Source organism: Malurus melanocephalus, unplaced genomic scaffold (assembly GCF_030028575.1).
Source record: "Malurus melanocephalus ecotype Western Australia unplaced genomic scaffold, MMel_1.1 scaffold_485, whole genome shotgun sequence".
NCBI classification, from domain to species: Eukaryota; Metazoa; Chordata; class Aves; order Passeriformes; family Maluridae; genus Malurus; species Malurus melanocephalus.
This window is the reverse complement of record NW_026623717.1, coordinates 318,127-338,914: the sequence shown is the minus strand read 5'-3', so window position 1 is coordinate 338,914 and position 20,788 is coordinate 318,127. Positions and strand designations below refer to the sequence as shown.

General features: G+C 50.9%; 1 protein-coding gene across 1 annotated transcript; it reads right to left on the bottom strand.

Moving 5' to 3' along the window:
- Positions 1–1,436: 1,436 nt before the first annotated feature.
- TF (transferrin) lies at positions 1,437–14,435 on the bottom strand. Its single transcript, XM_057380985.1, has 17 exons — positions 14,312–14,435; positions 12,215–12,378; positions 11,940–12,048; positions 10,102–10,293; positions 9,800–9,935; positions 9,488–9,543; positions 8,285–8,454; positions 7,978–8,164; positions 6,859–7,013; positions 6,640–6,733; positions 5,949–5,978; positions 5,132–5,290; positions 3,777–3,921; positions 3,255–3,319; positions 2,959–3,143; positions 2,088–2,274; positions 1,437–1,679 (listed from the first exon to the last, which is right to left on the bottom strand). Exons 1-17 carry the CDS (start codon positions 14,352–14,354, stop codon positions 1,642–1,644), a joined length of 2,115 nt encoding a protein of 704 aa, XP_057236968.1. The 5' UTR covers positions 14,355–14,435; the 3' UTR covers positions 1,437–1,641.
- Positions 14,436–20,788: the final 6,353 nt, after the last annotated feature.

Sequence of the window (20,788 nt, the reverse complement as noted above, 5' to 3'; positions counted from 1 at the left end):
CTCCTGGTGCTCCAGACCCTTCCCAGCTCCGTTCCCTTTCCTGGACACGCTCCAGCCCCTCCAGGGCTCTCTTGCCATGAGGGGCTCAGAACYGTCCCCAGGGCTGGAGGTGGCTCACAGTGCCCAGCACAGAGGGACGGTCACTGCCCTGGGCCTGCTGCTCACACCATGGCTGGGACAGCCCAGGGGCCATCGCCCTCCTGCCCACCTGGGCACACCCGGGCTTGTGTCCAGCTGCTGTCACCAGCACCTCCAGGGCTTTTCCCAGCTTTCCAGCCCCAAACCCTGAGCATTCCATGGGGCTGTTTTCTCCCAGGAAGATACAGCCATTGGTACCAGGCAGAGGGAAGCAGAGGCAGGCTTCCTTCCCACAGTGGTGCAGGATGAAGAGTAACAGGAATACATTGAAATGAGACAGGTTCAGGGTGGTTGGATGAGGAATTTCCTCCTCCTGGGGGCTGGACAGGCTGCCCAGGGAAGTTCTGGAGTCATCATCCTTGGAGATCTAGCCCTGAACATCCTGTTTGATCCTTTTCCTTGAGCGGGAGCTTGGACTGGAGATGCCCAGAGGTCCCTTCCAGCTTGAGGGATCCTCATGTGAGGTTCCTTTCATCCATCCATCCATCCATCCATCCATCCATCCATCCATCCATCCATCCATCCATCCATCCATCCATCCATCCATCCATCCATCCATAAAGTATTCTTTCCCCCAAAGCCAGGAGCTCAGTGTTCTCAGCAGCTCCTCCATGCCTGCCTTGACAGCAGGATTGAGATGCCCTGGATGACCCCCGGCTGTTCCTCTGGAGCAGAGAGCCTCAGCAGGAGTTTTTATTCTCACTGTGGATCAGAATCAGGCAAAACAAACTACATGTTTGCTTTCAAGTCAGCACCACAAAATGAGACAGAGGACCAAAATAAACACATTTCTGATCAAATCCGAGATTTTTCCAGCAAGGAAGCTTAAATCTGGGCTCTCCCCATCACTACATATGTGTGCTCCATGAGTCCTGCCTGCTGGAAGGGGCTCAGAGCCAGCCAGCTGAGATCTGAGATGTAGCACTTTCTGTTCACACCTCCCATCTTACACCCACTGAATTATTTTGGTTTGGAATGTTTTTTGTTTTTTTTTTTCCTTCTCCAGCCTTCAGCTTCCCTGGCATAAACACTCTCCCCCTTCCTGTGTCCCAATCACGCTGGGGAACCATCACCTGCTGGGGAGACATCGGGATAATTTGGGCAAAGCAAAAGCACAGAGAGTCCAAATCTTTWAATCAGGCTCTAGGGTATGTTTAATCCATTTTGCTTCAGCAAATGGTGCAAGAAATTTCCCTAAGGGCCAGCAACAAGTGACAACAGCCATGGTGGTGTCTGTCCTACTGGAGAGGCACTGAGAAAGGAATGGGTTTAAGGATCATTTGGAAAAACCTCAGGACTCAAGTTTAGATTTGAGATTTTATTTTTTGCTGTGCTGGCAGCAGAGAATTGTAAAGTGTCAAAGAGCCACTTTCAGAGTGCCGAGGAGGGCAGAGAAAGCAGGGAAGGCAGAGGGCCCTCGGCGGGTCAGTGTCCAGTGCTGAGGGCACAGAGGAGTCATGGCTTGAGGGTTTCTCCCCCACTTCGAGGATCCTTCCCATCTCACTACTTGTCCTCAAGGAAGGTGCACACCTGGAGAAGATCTGGAAAGGAAAGGACAGGGAGAAGTTCAGGTCCTGACTTTATTCCATCAGCCAACAATATGAGCACATGGAAAATCCCAGCATGCCACATAAAATAGAGCTTCAATCACAAATCCCACTCAACCCACACTGATGGATCTGGGGGGGTTCTCTGGGCCATTTCTCAAAGTCCATATTTTCTAAAGGTGAGGAAAAGTATTTTGTTCTTTAAATAAAAGAAACTTTTAAGTTTCTTTTATTTATTTATTTAAAATAAATAAAATTTGAATCTGTTCTCAGTTCACCCAAGGAGCTTTGAGGAAAGAATATTGGCATCCTCTTGCTTAAAAGGCCAGTTCCAGGAGAAACTGCCCATGCCTGCAAGGTAGGAACTGCAATTCAGAGYTTCCTCTGGGGGTTTCCAGTTACCTGATGGGTTGCAGGTGTTGAGGCTGGCAAGTGAAGCATAGTATTTCTCTCCAAGGAATTCCTTGTATGATATTCCATTGCGGAGCTTAACCAGGCACTTTGTCCGGTCTTTGAACARAAGATCCTTGGATTCGTATGCAAACAAGTTGAAATCTTTGTTCTTGCTTCCTTTTGCTCCAAACAGACTCTGAAATAAAGGCACGAAGAGGAGGGMAGTGGGAAGGTGCCCTAGCTCTTGCTCCTGGTTCTTCACCACCAGCCTGAGGAGCCACAAGCCAAGCTCCAGAAATGTAGGGTTGACCATTCTGTCTGTCTGCTTAGAGGAGGGCTCTTTCACTGGAAGGCACATTTTTTTGTCCCATTATTTCATGTCACTATGTGCAGAGATGCTGCCAGCAGGTCCTGAGCCTTGMCCAGGAGGAGAAGCAAAAGGACCCCAGTGCCTCTCACCAGACCCTGATGGTGGAGCCCATGTTAATTTTTGCAGGGAGAAACAGAGAGGGGTTAGCCTGGTTATGGTCAGCCCAGCAGCTTTAGGACTTGTGTGTGCAGGGACACTGCTGTCAGGGCTGTGCCTGACCCACCTGTGGCTGGGTTACCTCACAGGAGTTTCTGAAACACACCAGCAAGAGCAGAGCCCAGCAAGGAGGTGATAAACTCAGGTCACATAAGTGTAGTGTCACAGCAGCAGCTCCCGGGATCCCACTGCTGCCGAAAGGTGGCAGAGGAGAAAGAGCACTTGGGAAGGGATGGAAGAAAGGGACAGGGCTGTCACCCCCTGCAGCAGTGAGGTAAAATCTTCCACCTCAAGCTGACTTGGGGAAAATGAAAGCAACCCCACGATATTTCCTCCACTCTCAGCGCTACAAACCTCCTGCTTGTCCAGCATCTTACGGACTTGCTGTGCTTTCTCAGGACGTGTCACCACAGCGTGGGTAGGGACTTTGGCCAGGTTGCATCTCCTGTAATCCATGACATTGGCCCGCCCYCCGTCAGTGCACAGCAGCTCAAACTGGTCCATTTTCAGATCTTTGGCCCAACTTTCTGTGTTTCTGCCTTTAACGAGAAAGGGTTTGGAGATTCAGAGGTCTTGTGTAGAAGGACAACATCAGCCTCAACACCACTTAAGCAATAATGGGGATGGGGAAGGCAGCCCTGCCCACGTACCATCAGTGTTCTCCTCAACGATGGAATGCTTGATAAAGGCCACATCTCCCTGCTCGACCAGACACCTGGGAAGTAGAAAAAGGCCAGTGATGTGAGTGCTTCAATCCTGTCCCTTTCTCACAGATTTCATTTAGACTTGTGTTTTATTCTGTACAATTCATCTTCAAGGACAGCCAGGTCTAGGAGCCCTGCCACAAATATTTTAAAAAATACCTGAAACACAGCCTTTACACTCCTTATTTGTGTTAAAAGAGGAGCACTTCTGCCATTGCAGGAGGGCTTGCCTCTCTCCAGGTTTGCCTGGAGGCACCAGAGCATGAGTGTTATAGAATGGGGAGATTTTGCATCAATTCTCAGGAAGCAAAGAAAAAACACGTGTCATTTGTATAATATTACAGAGAGATGTCCTTTCAGCGGTGTAATGGAGGAAAAGAGCAGGTCAGCCAATTAGTGTCAACATGAGGCTGTAGTTCAGCTGTCACCTGCCCTCTGTGATCATCCCAGGGTGTCCCCAGCACCTACCGAAAAGCTCCAGTGTAGCCRTAGTACTGCTCATGGCTGTTGGCCACGCACTTCTCCGGAGGGACCCCGCCCGAGCCCTTGCAGAGCTGGCAGAGGCGGGAGTTGGGAGGAGACCCGGGAGCACAGCCCTGGCTGAAGTATTCATCTGGAGGCAGGAATAGGAGAAATTCACTTTTCCTGCCCTAGGAAGTTAGGTTTTACTTTAATAACATGTTCTTGCCCTGAAAATAACACATTAGCACCTGCTGGGGAGCTGGAAACGGGCTGGGAGAAGGAGCACAATTCAGTGGACAGCAAATCGTGTGCGTCCAGCTTTCACCATGGAAATTGAGTCCTGTGATTATTGAGAATTATTGTTACTGCTGCCCAGAGAAGCTGTGGCTGCCCCTGGATCCCTGGCAGTGTCCAAGGCCAGGTTGGACATTGGGGCTTGGAACAACCTGGGATAGTGGAAGGTGCCCCTGCCCATGGCAGAGGTTGGAGCTGGATGGGCTTTAAGGTCCTTCCAACCCAAACCATTCTGTGATTCTGTGATTCTGTGATTCTGTGATTCTGTGATTCTGTGATTCTGTGATTCTGTGATTCTGTGGTTCTATGATTCTGTGATTCTGTGGTTCTGTGGTTCTATAATGAAGCAGGGCCTAAGGCTCAATAGGCACTACCTTGACATTAAAAGAGGAATGTTTTCCCTGCCAAGCATTCCAAGCTCACGCAAAGAAAGCCCTAGTTTCCATGGCCTTTATGGGTCAGTAGAGTTGCATTTGGCAGCAATGCCAGAGCTCTTGGGGGAGAAGGAACAGTGGGAAAGGAAGGCAGGAAGATGGAGAAACTGATAATAAACCTTAATTACACTAATATCTTCATGTGGTTAGAGATCTCCTTTTAATAATTATATGCTTACTTTGTCTTGGTCAATAACTTTTYCAAATTATTTTTGTAGGACCATAACTCTCAATGAATTCTCAGGCAGTCAGATCAGTCCTTTAAGTTTCTTGAACAAATATCAGCCGCTGTCCCCTGTTCTTAGCCCTTCCCATCCCTTCTGAGTTTCATCCTTTACCCCCACTCCACACCCTATGGGACAACTCATATTCCCTTTCTGGAAATACCTCTTGAGCTGCTGCAAAAGGAAAGGGAGAGATGTGAAAAGAAAGCAAAGGCCCCCAAAGCAGCTAATGTGCCACATCTTCCTCTGAAGCAGCCACCAAAAGCCTAAAATTTTGCTCAGTGAAACCTTAAATAACAGAGTCCTCTCCATTTTTCCCCTCCAGGTGGGAGCCTTTGAGGCATGAGAAACTCTGAAGGATGGTTAAACACAATTTTGTGAGCAGATTCAGATGCCAAAGTGGACTCACCGAAGTTGCAGTTGCCTGTCCTGTTGTGGATCAGACCCATGGGGATGTTCCAGCCAGCAGTTCTCCCCACGGCGGTGTGGCACGACTTCTTGCCCTGCAGGTTGTCCCAGTTGATGTCCTTGTCTGCAGCCTTCACAACAGCCACAGAAAAGTAGGTCCCTTTCAGAAGAGAAAATAKAGAAGAATTAAGGCCTGACCCAAGGATCCCACAGTGATCCCTCTGGAGAGAGCATTGGCTTCACTTGGGAAAGGGCACCTCTGAACAGCACAGCAGAATTGCTYTGTGCTTATGAATACTTTGCCAGGCAAGCAATGGTGGAAGAGTTTGTAGGTGTGATGGATCTACTTCTACCATGCTCCTGGGAAATTATGATCCCTGACATTTCGCTGCCCTCCAAACCTGACACCTGGGTAGGTGAGAAGGCTATAGCAASACACCTGTGAGGATTCCTTATCCCCTCCTGATTTCTTATCCTCTCCTTAGCAAAGGACAAAACCCGTCCCTCCTCTCCCCCTTCCCAGTTCTAGAAAAAGCATTTCCTAATGCTGCATCCCAGATCCTCCTTCCCTGTTCACAGCCCCAGTGCTGTTCTGGTGTGACCACACCAATCTCTGCCACTATCATATGTTTCACCTTGATTTTTCTGCAGCCTCTAACTTTCCCTCCGACTGCTAAACCTATCTCCCAAAATTCTAATATTTGCACTGGACAATCTTTGGTAGAGACTGGCCATTTATTCTCCACTCATGACTAACATCTATTTTTCTACTTATATCCCTCAGRACTGTTTTCTGTCTCTCTGTTGGCAGTAATTACCTGGTTCTTCTCCTGAGTTGCAGTGGTCTTCTGTGGGAGGAGATAAGAAGAAGATAGTCAATAAAAGACATCTCAAACCCAAAAAAKAATCGAGCTCACTAATTTCTGGAGAGACTCCATTGTGGAAGTGATCATTTCAAGTAACACCTTGTGCATCAGCAGAACAAAGCACACCCTCCAGCTGCTCCTTTGAGCTAAAACCAAGTTTTACCAAGGCTGATGCTAAATGACAGGGGTATCCTGATTAAAGCAAAGAAGTATTCSAGCCTATCCATGTCTGCTCCCCCAGGGCTTTTCTGCTTTCATGGAAAGACAAGGTGTGCAGTGGTGAGCAGAGTTGCCTTAGAGCACCATGTGTTAGGGTGGATATRAGGGAAAGRTTCTTCCCCTAGAGGGTGMTGGCACTGCCCAGGCTCCCCAGGGAATAGTCACAGCCCCGAGGCTGCCAGAGCTCCMRGAGYKTTKGGAYAGCGCTGCCAGGGATGCACAGGGTGGGRTTGYTRGGGTGTMTGGACAGGGCCAGGAGTTGGACTTAATCCTGRTGGGTCCATTCTGACTCAGAATATTCTGTGGTTCTGTGATTTCTGCAGAACGCCGCGCAGCAGCTGCTTTGTAAGATCCCAGAACGAAACCAGCACTTTGGCACCAGCCCATTCCTCACACCTGACCCCTGAGACAGAGCTGTGCTTACCCTCATAGCTCTCAGCCACCACTGGCACCAAGCCACACACGCCAGCAGTGTAGACAAAGCCCCCGTCCAAGCTGATGGCATCTGCTTCACCTTTCTGCAAGAGAAAAGCACAGAAATGACACACTGCACGTCCCCAGGCCAGCACTTCCCAGAGCTCAGATGGTAAAAGCAGCACCTGGGAAGTTCACAGCAAGAAGAAAAGGGGGAAAAAAGCCATACCATGATCTTCATGATGCATTCCTTGGCATCCTCTGCCACCACACACTCCACCTCGCCGTTGCTCATCACGCTCCAGACGTCACATTTCTTCTTCTCATCCCTGCCGATGGCACACCACTGCACCTTGCTGCCTCTGCGGCTGGGGGCCAGGCGGTCTGCAAAGGGAAAACAGGATGAACCCTGCCGAGCTAACAGGGCACTGGGGGCTGTTTGGGTCCTGCTTTTTGTCCCTGAGTCACAGGGACCCGGCCACAAAACTCCCTGTACGCACTGACCCACTGCTGACACGGGGTGGCATAAATAGAAAAGGTGATTCTTGAGGTGAACAAGGCTCGAAAATCAACTTGCAGATCAGAAAKGTGAAATTCTGCACACCACAAGCCATTCAGGTGGATTTCTGTTAGCTAAAACAGCACAACCACTAAAYGCCCCTGTGTTAATAGTACTTGGAATTGCTGTCTGGAATATATCCCACATTACTGCACTCCTCACAGTCCAGACAGCCGTGAGACCAAGACCAGACCAACACCAGACTGAGCTAGAAAATTACAACTGTTATGTTCCTGTGAAACAGCACTTGAATAATCTGGTTTGATGCTATGTGAAGTCAATTCACCACCCCCTTCCATTAATGCCACTTCATAGAAATGAAGTTAAATTGTACTATGAATTGTAAGTGGGTTTCAGAGAGCATTTGTGGGATTTTTGACTCTCAGAAAGCTATCAGGAACTCTCAGAAAATGCTTGATAAGTCTAGATGGAAATAAAGGACACTGTTTCCCTCAATGTCTGGACTGGGATGTTRCATCTTTTTACATCCTATAAATGGCTTTCTTAAGCAGCAGTTTTGACCATGCCCAATCTCTACTGCCAGCTGAATAACTGGTGTGGAGTTTGTGTAGATTTTCCACATTTGTCAGTGTGGTGATGACACTATTTTGGGTTTGGAYACAACGAATTCCTTTTGTTGCTGTAAGTGAAGTTTGTGAAGGTTCTGTGATTTCACAGGAAATATTTTGCAGACAATACAGTCTGTGTCTGAAAAAAATCACTTTTTTTTTCCCAGATTCATTTGCCAATGCCAAGTGACATGACAGCAGTGTTTGATGTCCTGCCTACCTTTCTGGAGGCTCTGGACAGCGCTGTAATACTCAAAGCCCAGGTAGAGCTGGGCATCCATCAGCGATGGRATTTGCTTCAGCTGTACTGCAGAGTCTTTGAAAAGCAAGTCTTTGAGGCCTGGGTCCTTCTTGCCAGGTGGCCCAAAGAGGTGGAAGCTGCTGGTTGTGCCCACGCCGAATTTTTCCTGCCACAAGGGAAAAAAAATCAGCAAATGACCACACCAAAACTCTTGGAAAGCTGGAGAGAGCAATCAAAGCCAGAAGACAGAGRGTGCCAGAGGAAGGAAAGGAGAGCTTGGTGATACCTGTGCTTTGGAGAGGAAGTTCCAGATGTCGTTGACCTTGCTGTCATCACGAGCCACAACAGCATGAGCAGGAACCCTGGCCCAGTGACAGGYCTTGTAGTTGTCCACGGGCTGGCGTGTGCCATCCAGACACAGGAGCTCGTACTCRTCCTTCTCAGCTGGGGCATTTTCTGCAGGAAGGAAGGAACCATGAGTTGCATCACYATGGAAACAGAAAAGCCAGTTTGGRGAGGCTTTGTGATTAATTTAATTCTGCTGAAGCTCAGGTGGGAATTCTTTGCAATAGACAGGTTGCAGGCACCCCCCTTGCAATGGGGTCATTGTGAGCACGTGAAGACAATGCTTTTGGAAGAGAGATCCCCTCTGCCTCKGCCATAAATACCCAACAGTACGAGGATTGGATTTATGCACAAAGGGATACAAATAGATTTGTAAACAACATAAAAATTGATTGGRCAGGTCAGGAGCTGCACATRGTCTGTGAAGGCCAGTAGGTGACTSATGYTGAGGCTGAAGACAAAGCCCAGGACTGAAATCACAAGGTTACAGGAGAATTCAAGTGGGAAGGGGCCTTTGAAGATCCCTGCTCAAGGCAGGGACAGACCAGGATGTTCCAGGGAGATCCTGAAACCCTTTAAGCATAGAGAGTGCACATGCATAGCTATCCTGGGCAACCTATCCTAGTACCTCACTGTCCTCAAGGGGTAAATAATTCCCCCTGGATCTGGTCCCCAGGCTGATGAAGCCCACCCCACAGAGCCCTTCCTTGCAGGACACTTGTCCCTGCCCCATGACYGCCTTGGTGACCCTCCACTGAGCTCGCTGCAGGTCTTGGGCGTGCCAGGCCATCCATGGTCTCCAGAGTTACTGAACTGTTGCTTGGGCTCAATTCCCTCCAAAATCCCACCCARAGGGAAGGGTGACATGCTCAGTTGCTGACATTGGCTCTGAGATACAGCACCAAAAAGGTTTTCCAACTGCAAAGAGCCTCAGAGAAGAAACAGTGGACCCACCATAACCCTATTTCTCAATAACAAGCATGAGTCAGTCCACAACATGCAAAACTTTTCTCAAGAGATGAAAAAGGGGTTTGGGCCAGCCCGGAGAGGAATGAAAGCTGCACAGTGTTGATGAATTGCAGGGTGGAGTGGAAGGGAGAGGTGGGACGAGAAAGAGGAGAAATGAGRGATCTTACAGGCATACCTTGAACAGTTGTGTGTTTCACAAAAGCCACGTCTCCTTTCCCTTCTTTCAGACAGCTGCAGGTGGGAGGAACAGAACAGAAGTTAGAAAAACAGACATTGTGACTCCAAATTGTTTTTGGCCTAAACTGCAGCCATAGACCAATGATCTTCCCACAAAAAGCCAACCTGGAAGGGAGGAAATTGTCATGGCAGAGAAGTAATTCAGTCTCCTCAGCACCCCTGATTCCAACACAGCCCTCCCTGGTGTAGCAAAAACTTGCATATTTTACAGCTAGAATGTTTCCCCAAAGGAAAAATAACTCTCACTCACTGRAAAGCCCCAGAATATCCAGAATAAGGTCCTGTGCGGGACATTTTGGTCTTGGCATCCCCCTTGCACTGACGGTACAGTTTGGGCTCAGTGGTGGCACCAGGAACGCAGCTGGCAGAGAAGAAGTTGGCCACGGCTGTGGATGAGAAGCAGCAGTTAGGCAAAAATTCACTTTTGGGAGGACTGGGAAGGGAGAGGATGCACAAGGAATGTCAGTGCCCCAGAGATGATTGGAGTACATCCCTTTCACCATAACACAGCCCTGGCTGAGCTCCCTCTGCGATCTCACCGTGCCCCCTCACCTTGCTCGATGGAGCCTGAGTCTTTGCCGTCCCACTCGATGTCCCCGCGGTGGGTGAGCACCCCGATGGGGATGACCCAGCCAGCAGACCTGCCCAGGCCYGTGTGGCAGGAGGTCTTGCCCTTCAGGTTATCTATCGTGACGTCTGTTCCTTTCTTCGCAACGGCCACGGCGTAGTAGCTGGTGGTGGAGCCTGCGGTGCAGGAAAAAGGAATAAAGAATGAGAAAACGGGACTTAGGAATATTTCAAATCCTGCTGAACCCCCAATTTCAGGGAACAYAGTGCTGCACTTCCAACCAATCAGCAATTTGTTTGAACAATTACTGTTCTCATTTTCTCATTTTCTTGGGCTATGCTGCCAATATTGAACCAATGCTGCATGTTACAGTAAATGACCTGGAAATACCCTCACATTCAAGGCGCCATAGTTTTTTAAGGAACTTAAACACAACTTTTTGTCAAATCTCCTTTGGCAAGTGTCTTCTCCAAACCATTTTCCACTGATGCCTTGTGAGACTGAAACTCYGTATTTAGCTTTTAGAATTTTACCCAGTCTGTCACACACTATGTATGGATACAATGACTGACTTTGGGGGCAGTGGAGACCTCAGCCTTCCTTTTAATATCTTTTTAATATCTCTTTTTCTTAGCTACCACATCGGGAATGACTCTGCCRTGTTGCTTTGTTCCTGAACATACAGTACAAATTGGCTGAACTCCAGGTGATGTCAGAATGATTTTTGCCKTTTTTCTTTTATATATTCCCTGTATTCTTCACACATGTATTTATAGCCTTCCTAGAAATTTTCCCTACCCTTTTCCCCAGYTAGAAAGAYCAAACACATTCCARGATCCCCTATCCTATCTTGGTTCTCCCTGGCTACCAACGTTAAGAAACAGACACATTTTCACACACAAAGTACAGCCTCTACCAAGGTAGGGCTCCAGAAAGCGTTGAACCAGGAGGGGGAATTACATAATCTGTGCTTCTAATTGGGAATTCTTGTCAGATATGCTAATTTGCCAAGCTTAAAAAACTGTGTTCATCCTGTAGGGGGTGGGCTTTTATGGACATTCTTCCATATCTGCTCCTGGAGGCCTCCAAATAAAGGTCAGTTTTTATATTTTCTCCTATATTAATACTACTTTGAAAACATATTGTTTTATTTCTAGGGTTSTTAAGGCATCACAGGGAAGAGGACAAAAGAGATTGGGAGCTTTAGATGTGCTGGGAGGTAGCATCTGTTTGGCTCTCAGGAGAAAGCTGKCAGAGATGAAGGTACAGTGAGTGAGTAGGGATGGAGCCATGGATCTAATTCAGAAGAGCTCTTTTAATGCTTCTCTTCCTTTTTTCCTGGGAAATGCCTGTATTTCTTGCCCCAGTGATCTCACCTGGGTGTCCTTCCCAACCACTATTAATGCTGTTGCCTCTCCAATTATTTTTTTTTTTGTCTTGATGACCACACAGGAAATCACACAACTCCTCTGGGCCTCCTAGCTCGGTGTTTTGCCCACACAGTTCAAGGCCACTGAATGTGCAAGATCTCTGGGACCAGTGCCATTTTTATGCCATGCTTCAGGAGGATTTCTGCTCGTGGGATCAGACACCTTCTCTGCAGGAGATGACCAATAAYGGGGCACTGGCTCCTGKGGCTGTGGGTGATGATTCCCATCRTGCTGAACTGCCCCTCACCCCATCYCCTCTGGGAGCTGGAAGCCAGGGGCAGTATTTTGGATTTCCAACCAAAATAATGTGGGAGCCCTGCGTGGGAAGTTTGGCCTTTACACTCTCAGTTTGGTAGCACCACTTGGCTTAAAAATCTTGCATGGAAATRTACCTTCACTGTGCTCATAGACCTCGGCAGCGATGGGCTTCAGCAGGTAGGGAGCAAGGCCTGCCTCAAAAACCTGACCTCCATCCAAGCTGATGGCATCTGCTTCRTTATTCTAAACAACAAAGAGATTTATCAATTAACAAAGAGCAGRAAAAGYGCTTCCCAGGGTCTCTCCTGGGGGRRATCACAGCTAACAGCCAGTGACTGAAAGGAAACTCCATCTCCAAGTGCAACAGGCTGCTGAGACATGCCAGCCCAGGAATTTGCTGCCCACTCACCGAAATGGCCTTTATGCAGTCCAGGTAGGATGCTTTCTGCAGGCAGCTGAACGCAAAGTTCTCCTGCTGCATGTGGTCCCTCAGGCTGTTGCATTTCCTCTCTTCTGCYGAGGATATCGTGCACCACCTGATGCTTGGCTTTTGAGGAGCAGCAAAACACAGAGCTGTAGAAAGAACCAAGAATTAATAGAGGTAGAAAGGTTTTAATTGGAGAGAAACAGCATCTCTGTGAGCACAGTGTCACAAGTGCCCTGTGGTCACGGCCTGGGGTGATGACCATGTGCARAATCTCCCAAATCAGGCAGGAAGGTCCTTCCTTTCTTTCTTGCCTGATGTGGACACCATGAGGAACATCTGGGGTGATCATTCGTGTCCCTGGACTATCATGATTCAAGCAGCCTGGACTCAAAGCAGCATCCGTGGGATTAGGAGAACAAATCCCCACACTTCAATAGAAATCAAGCTCAAGCCTTGGCAAAACCGGAGARAACAGTTGGAGCACCGAGGCAGTGCCTGTGCCAATAACCCTGGAGGAGGAACAGCTCTGAGCTGGGCAGGCTGTGTGCAATACACTGCCCCTCTCACCTCCTTGGCAGCTGAATGATCCAATCTATTAGAGTGTCTCCGTGTCCCACTTCCTCCATTATCACCCATGAGCAATGCCACAGCACCACCACAGCCTTTCCATGAGCTCCCCAGCCTGCAAAGGCAGCTGAATGGCTGCTCTGGGGGACCAGAGCAAAGCAAACCATGCAGATTTATGCCTCCTCCTGAAATCTGAACCCCAAAAATGCTGGAAACCTGCAGCTCAATGATCCAGCCAGCGTATGATGACACTTCACTCTGACTCTGCCTGTCAGGGCTGTGCAGACCAAGAGGCCTGCACCACTCTCTCCCCCCAAACTCTTGATGGCACATTTCATCCAAACTCCTCCAGATTAACCTGGGCCGTTTCCATTTCCTCTTTCATCTCAGATATACCCTCTCTTTACCTGATTTTTGGGCCCCACAATGGAGGTGCTGAATTTGGCCACAGGGAGAATCCTTAACCTCAATTCCTATGGCCATCACCTTTTTTAAATATGTTTTTTAAGTTCATCACACATTTTTCATGTATTGGCGGCACAAAGCCAAGGTCACCTTAWCCATCCTTCCTGGGGCAAAGGCTGCATGGGGACTTCCTGTGGGAGTCACACTGGGAAGGTAATGGGAGCCTGAGCACCCTGGCCATTGCCACCGAGCTTTTGGGTGACCTCTTGTCTCTTTCCATGCAGGGGAGGAAGAGGAGGAACCATTAAAAAACATCTTTGCATGCCAATATCCAGCAGAGATGCTGAAGGACTTCGTGATGCCAGAGCACTTCCTACCAGGGGGCATTAATCACCACCACACTTTGTGGGGCATCAGARCCCGGCTGCCTCCTCCAGGAAGGGSATCCCTCTTTCCCTACCTGCCTGTTGCCTGCCAGAGCTGTGAACAGAGAGGAAAGAATCCCTCCAAGCAGAGCCAGCTCTGCAGCAGCACAAAGTTGGCACAACACACCCAGGAACCCGAGCAAAGTGCAGCTGCAGCAGCAGGACAGAGCAGCGCTGGAGCAGAGGGGCAAGCACACCGAGTCTTTCATTATTTAAGCTCTATTTTACTGTCACTGCCCTCAGGTTTAACCAAACAAGCTGGGCAGGCAGCCTTTGCCGTGATTCCTGCCCCTGGCCGAGCCCGTGCTGCTGTCCCAGCACAGCAGTCAGCCCGAGGATGGTTTTTCCTCTCGCCCCGTGACAGCAGGAGCGCGGAGCCTGTCCCAAGCATTCCCCTCCGCGGAGGAAGGAGCGGAGCATCCCTCCCTCTCTCCTCTGTGCAGGGTGGGCACGGGCAGTGCGGGGAGCCGCAGTCCCCTCCACCCCACGGGCTGGCCGGTGACACTCCAAACACCGCCCTCCGTGACAGATCCRCGGCTGCCAAAGGCAGCACCGCTCCGTGTCCCGTGTCCGCAGCAGCTCCCCCGCTCTGGCATCGCTGCCGCTCTCAAAGCTCGGGGAAGCCCGGGCTCGGCGGAGGTTTGGACTTCCTTCCCCAAATCTGCTCTCAGCAGGCACTTACCCACTATCCCGAAGGACAGCGCAGCCAAGAGAGCGAGTTTCATGCTTGAGCAGGGGTCGGGTGCCGAGGAGGGGGAGCAGCAGCCTTGGTCACAGACTGTCCCCTCCCAGTCTGTGATGGCTCTGGAACCGCTTTCTGCCCCTTTTATAGAGGAACAGCCTTGGCCGTGTTTGCAGAAGCAATGACCTAACACTGTTTGTCCTTCCTTGTTTCTCAATAGCTCCTAAATCGCCCCCCTCCCCGGATCAGCCCATTTTTTTTAGGAAGCCTTTCACTTTGGCACTGAACCCTTCCGCAGGCGGGAGCCAGAGCAGGCCGAACGCTCTGCATTTTACAAGGGGCTTCAGATGGAAAATTCCCAAGTTTTGACATTTGAATTCTCCTGCGGGCTGAAACGCCGCAGGAGGGGCGATTTTCTTTGTGCTGCCCACCCCCTGCCTTGCCCAGAACTAATCCCAGAAAGTCCCTGCTGGAGCCAGCGCCGAGTTTTGTGCGTTTGCCAGTAACTGGTGCCGAGGTGCCCATTGCCCCTTGGCTCACGGCACCGAGTGCCTGCCCGCTCCCCGGCGTGCTCCTGGCGATGGCAGAGGGGTTGAAATGCAGTAAATGATTCCGACACATGATCTGGCAAAGAAAGCCGACAGCAGTGAGCAGACAGCTCGGTAAGTGCCCTGCAGGCATAAGGAAGCATCGAGCTGCACTTTTGGTTAGTTTTTGGGATGAACCTGGGAAGAAGTGCTGAGATTAGCATCACCATTCTCAAACCTTCTCCATCCCATTGTGTCCCTCCTGGCCTGTCCCCTGCAGCCAGGGCCGGTGGGGCATGGTTTGGCTTGTGAGGGGCAGCCTTTGTGATGCTGTCCCAGCCTCCRTGTCCCCATCTCTGCTGCCAGGTACAAGCCCAGCTTCAGCCTTTGGCACATGCACACAAACCGAGAATTCCCTGGGCCACACCAGCCCATTCTCTATCCCTATCAGCATCCCCAGACCACTCCTAGGGCCAGTCCACCCAACACAAGCTTCAAGCTGGAAGCCCAGCTGGGCGGTTTGCTTTACAGAGCATGAGTCTCCCTTTAAGGGAGGATCTCCTGGATCTCCTGCACCTCTCCGGTATCCTTCACTGTCTACACGGCTGCAGGTTGACTGGAAGCACCTGGGCTGGCTCTTGTCCCTTCTCCCAGCAGGCTCGGGGCAAAGTGACCTCCAGGTGGGTGGTGGTGCCCCGAATGGCTTCATTCAGGTGGAAGCCCAGGACACATCAAGGATTTGCCTCTACAAAGTGCCCTGGGGAAGGTGGAGACCCTCAGGCAATGACCACCTCGACCGTGGTGCCGGGAGCCCACCCTGCCCGTGACTGATTGAGGGCACTCCTGGTTATTTCAGCACCATCTGCAGCACTGCCTTCAGCATGGTCAGTGCCTCATTCTCATCTCTTCTCCCCCTGCATTCCCAGAAGAACAAAATTTGTGGTGTCCAGAGCATCTCCAAACCCACTGCAGCGTTTTCCCACCTCAAACCTTCCCTTTTAAAAGATCTCCCATCTGTATTTACTCCAGCAAGCTGTGGCCTTCCAAGGTCTTCCTTCACTAGATACCACTGAAATCATCCCCAGCCTCCCGTGGATCTCACTGATCCCATCCATGGGAAGAAGAGGCACTTGCAGGAGACSGTCCCACATGGTTCTCCCAGAGCCTTTTGTTGATTTGCCCCAAAATGCCTCTCCTAACAGACATATTGAGAAATTGCAGCTGCTGTGGAAACATCAAAGACACCTGAGCACACAACTATTGGTGAAAATGCTTGGACATATTGACTCCATAAGTAGTTACAGCGCTACCCAGAGCCAAAAAAGTTACTTTTACCACATGACAGATTAAGGGGGAAGYGCAGAAGAAAGCTTGGAAAACATAAAGGAGCCACTCAAATGGCASCAGAGCAGTTGCTGGAAGAGCCCAAACTATCTTTGCCTTCTGCATGTGGTTCCCAGACCTTTCTCCATGGACAACCCACCACTCACACACACTGCATCCCAGTGCCTTCTCCATCTGCCGAGGGAATGGCTGTGATGTGCTTTTCACTCCACATCTCTTTCCCTTGCTCTCCCAGATGGCATCAGGGCAAATCCAGGGGTGAAGGAAGAGGCTTGGATTGCAACACCTCCTGAATTCCAGCAGCCTCCTGCATTTCCAGATGTCCATTCCAGTCATGCAGTGCTGCTTCTACACCTCCTCTGGGTGCTACCAAATCCTACCTTTCACCACGATGGATTCCACCCTCCTCCTGATGTGGGTGCTCCTTTCACCATAATGGATTCCACTCTCTCGTGGGTGCTCCTTTGAAAGCTTTGCCTCCTGTGGCCAAGCCCATGGAGAAGAAACTCTTCCAAGGCACAGCTTTCCTTGGAGGTGCCCCGTGGTAGAAGCACAGCAGGACAGGGCTGYGTCCTCCAGGCCACCAGGGCAGTGTCCTCCAGGTCACTTGGGCTTTGTCCTCCAGGCCAACTGCACTGAAGGCTCAGGCCCGGATCTCCAAAGGACCCACCAGGTCTCCAAGGTGGTTCTTTCTGAGGAGTACGASCCATGACAGGAAGCCTTGGAAGGAAAAGTGTCTTTGGTGGCCTCCAGCAGCAAAATGCCATTCTTTTTGGAGTCCAGAACAGATGAACTGCATGGTGCAGTCAACACCCTCCCTGAACATCCATCACACAGCTGTCTTGCCAAATTTTGTGTTAGAAAATGCACATTTAGTTACACAACAGGTCCTGTCTCTCGCTAAACMCACACAGCCCCCTCTACAGTTTCTGATCAGACCTGTACCTTGCTGCCTGGGTGCATGGTTGGTTCCATTCCCAAATGCCAGTGTCTGAGACTGAACAGCAAAACAGCCAATTTTTAGCAATGCTGGAAATTCTTGTTGCCTTTGAAGGCAAGAGCTCCATGCTCTGGCTCATGTGAGCAGAAGGAGCTTTACCAGAAAGGGCAGAGCCAAGTCAGTGCTCTTTGGACCTTGTCCCTTTATCCAGAAACATCAACCCTTCTGCAGTGCTCATCTCCATAGAACAACCTGAATTATTGTCACACATCCCAAGTCCGTTGCGTTGCAACACCCTGCATCCCGGCCGTTGTGTTTTCCAAAAGAGGATGCTGCTAAAAATTACATGAAGGATGAAGAAATACAAATTAACACACCCTCTGCCCAGCCACGGGTCACTGGTGATGCATAAACACAGCTGAACCCCRGGGAAAGAACAATGCCAAATGAAACAGAAGGGAAAATAATTCTGTTTATTTCCACATCTCTCTCGATGCTGAAAGGCCACGTGTTCGTGGTGCAGTTTGTGGTTGGGATGAGGCTGAGCTGGAGTTTTGGTTGTGTCCTAAGGAAAGGGATGAAGTTGGAGCTGGCCTGGCTGTGTGGGAGAAGGYTTGGCTTTACCACAGCACAGCTCAYCCCGGAGCTAATGCTGCTGAACAGAGCCTGGAGCCCAGTGCTGGTTGTGTGTGTGCCTGTGGAAAATGCCAAAAAAATAAAAGAGGGAAATGGGGAAAGCTGAGATCAAGGTACCACACCGTCACAGGCATCCCACCCAGCTCTCTGGAGCAGTTATTTCCATAGAGGGGCTCTTGTGCAGCAGTAGAAGCCTTTGGGGCTACTGTTGGTGTCCCCAGGGGTCACCAGGCTGGCAGTTGTGACGAAAACACATCTCACCTGAGCCACTAAGGAGAAAAAGCCCTGAAAATGGAAGAAAAACCAAAGGGGATCCAATTGAACCTCGAAGTGGGGTGGGCTGAGGGAAGGGGGTGATATACACCCACAAGGAGCTGGGGCTTCTCCACAGAGTTTAGTCATTTTCCTCGGGAAACTGGAATTTCCAGTTTGTGGGTTAGAGAAGGCTGAAGCCTGCCCATGATGAGGATGTCAGTGCTGTCAGCCCCAAAATCTGGGCTCAGGTTCTTGTCCTGACCTGACCCCACATATCAGGTGAAGGCAGGAAGAGCAGCCTGATGGGAACACATCTTCCCAGATCATCTTCACTGCTTCTCTGTCCACAGCGCAGGGTGGGACATAAGAGGAGACTGGCACTCTTAGAGGGTGGCAAAGTTCCTGTGTCAGGAGATGTGAGATGGTGTCACTGGGTGCTGAATGCATGGGGAGCATCCCTGTGGAGCAGCACTTGGGGACTGGTGGGTGACAAAGGGACATGAGCTGGCACTGTGCAGTTGCAGCCAGGTGTCTGCTGGGCTGCATCCACCTGCTGGGTGTCTGCTCTGTAGGCAGCAGGACAAGAGAAGAGATGGCTCTGGGGAGAACTTAGAGCCCCTTCCAGTGCCTTAAGGGGCTCCAGGGGAGCTGGAGAGGGACTGGGGACCAGGACATGAAGTGATAAGGCAAGGGGGAATGGCTTCCCACTGCCAGAGGGTAGGGTTAGATGGGATATTGGAAAGGAATTGTTCCCTGTCAGGGTGGTGAGGCCCTGGCACAGGGTGCCCAGAGAAGCTGTGGCTGCCCCTGGATCCCTGGAAGTGTCCAAGGCCAGGCTGGACAGGGCTTGGAGCAACCTGGGGTAGTGGAAGGTATCCCTGCCCATGGCAGGGGGTGGAATGGGGTGGTCCTTAAAGGTCACTTCATAGCCAAACCATTCTGGGATTCAGTGTTCAGGTACCCACAAGGGACGGGAAAAGCTCAGGGGGCTTCTGCAGAACTGTTTTACTTGGCCAGTGTGAGCATCTGGGGGAAATCCCAGTGCTCCTGCTTGGTGCCAAGCCTCTCCTGGAAGAGTCACTCACCCCCAGAGCCCAGGTCTACACGGGGCTTGCAGCAGCCAAAAGCCACCGTGGGAGTGCCAGCTCTGAGAGCCTGGCCTTGGCTGACCATGGACTGGGAGCAGCTTGGCATTCCCCGTGGCTCCCAGAGACCTGGAGAGCTGTGGCTGGCTTTCCAGAAACAGCCTTGCAGGCCCCCTTTGGACCTGCGGGTCAGTCCTGGGGCCGTGCTCCAACTGCAGAGTCACCGCGCTTGGTTTATTTTTCAGGAAATGCCACAAACCCGTTTCCCCGCTKGTTAGGAGAAATACTCGGTGTCAGGTTTTGACCGTGTTGCAAAATGCTGTTTTCTACCTGGGATGAGCCAAACTGGCCACTGGAGAGCTGGAGCTGCTGTTGTTTGAACCAATATTTGCTTCTAAGTATTGCTSCTGAGTATTGCCCAACTTCTGAACCGCGCAGGGCAAACAAAGAGCTCTCTGTCCATTTTAAGCCGCTCTTCCCGGCTCGGAGCGCTAAGCCTGGCTGCAGACTGGGGCCTCTTGTCCAGAGCTGCTTACCAGGTCACACCACTCCAGATTTGCATTTTTAGCTTGGAATCGAGTGGCAGCTCCACAGCCAGGTGCCGGCAGCTCGACCCCCCGTGCCTGGAGTGGTGGCTCTGTAGGACGGTGCCGCTGTCCCACGTCCTCCCCGCACACATCCCCCGCTCCAGCAAACCCCAGCATCGCCAGGGAAACAGGTTTTGCTGACCTCCTTCCCCAAGCAGGCCCCCACCAACRCCCCAGCCCCCTTGCTGAGGTCAGCAGTGGTTTCTGCTCCGCCAGCCAGCGTGCAAAACTCACCCTCTCTGACATGCAATTAGTGCTATTGCTGCTAATGAAGGATCCCTGCTTGCTTAATTGACCTAAGGGTCAACAAGATTACCAGCAACTCTGAGCAACTCCAGGATCTGTGATATTCTTGAAAGGATTTTGGAAAGGGAGGCGCTGAGTTCCTGCTAAAGACACAAAGAGAGTGGCTGGAGCCTGATAACACCGAGCCGCGGCTCCTGTGTGTTTTCCAGAGATTTTTGGGAACAAACCAGTAAATACTGCARTCTGGGAAAGAGATGGCAGGAGTGACAGCTGCCCTGTGTGGCCACAGCACCCCCTGCTCCTCTCCTGCAGGGCCCCAGGTCCCACGGCAGGGCACGAACTGGGCAGTTGCACAACTCTTCTGTCCACAGAACGGTTGTSTCCAGCCCCCTGGACATGCCAGACAGCTCCCAGGGGGAAGATGCTGGACCATCCCCGAGATGTGGCTGGCTCAGAACAGGAGAAGAAGTGGCTTCTTTCCAGGAGGAGGGAGCTGTGGCTCTGATGAGACTCTGTGCACACATCCAGGGACATTCCCCGACAGTCACAGAGCCCAGGGATGGGGACGGAGACGCAACTGTGGCACAGCTGGGCAAGAAAACCTCGCAGTGAGAGGGGAGGAAGAGTGGAGAAGCACAGGGTGAGCCTGGGGGTGAGYCACTGCCACCCCATCACGGTGAGGGGACACCCAGCTGGGTGCCACAGGAGCAGGGGACAGCACTGAAGCAGGTCCTGGCAGATGGAGCTGGGGGAGCAGCTCAGAGCCCGCTGCAGAGCGAAGCTGTGGGTTTGGCTGGACTTTGCTGGAACAGCAGGAGAAGCTGGAGGCCAACAGGGCACAGGGGAGAGGGAAAGGG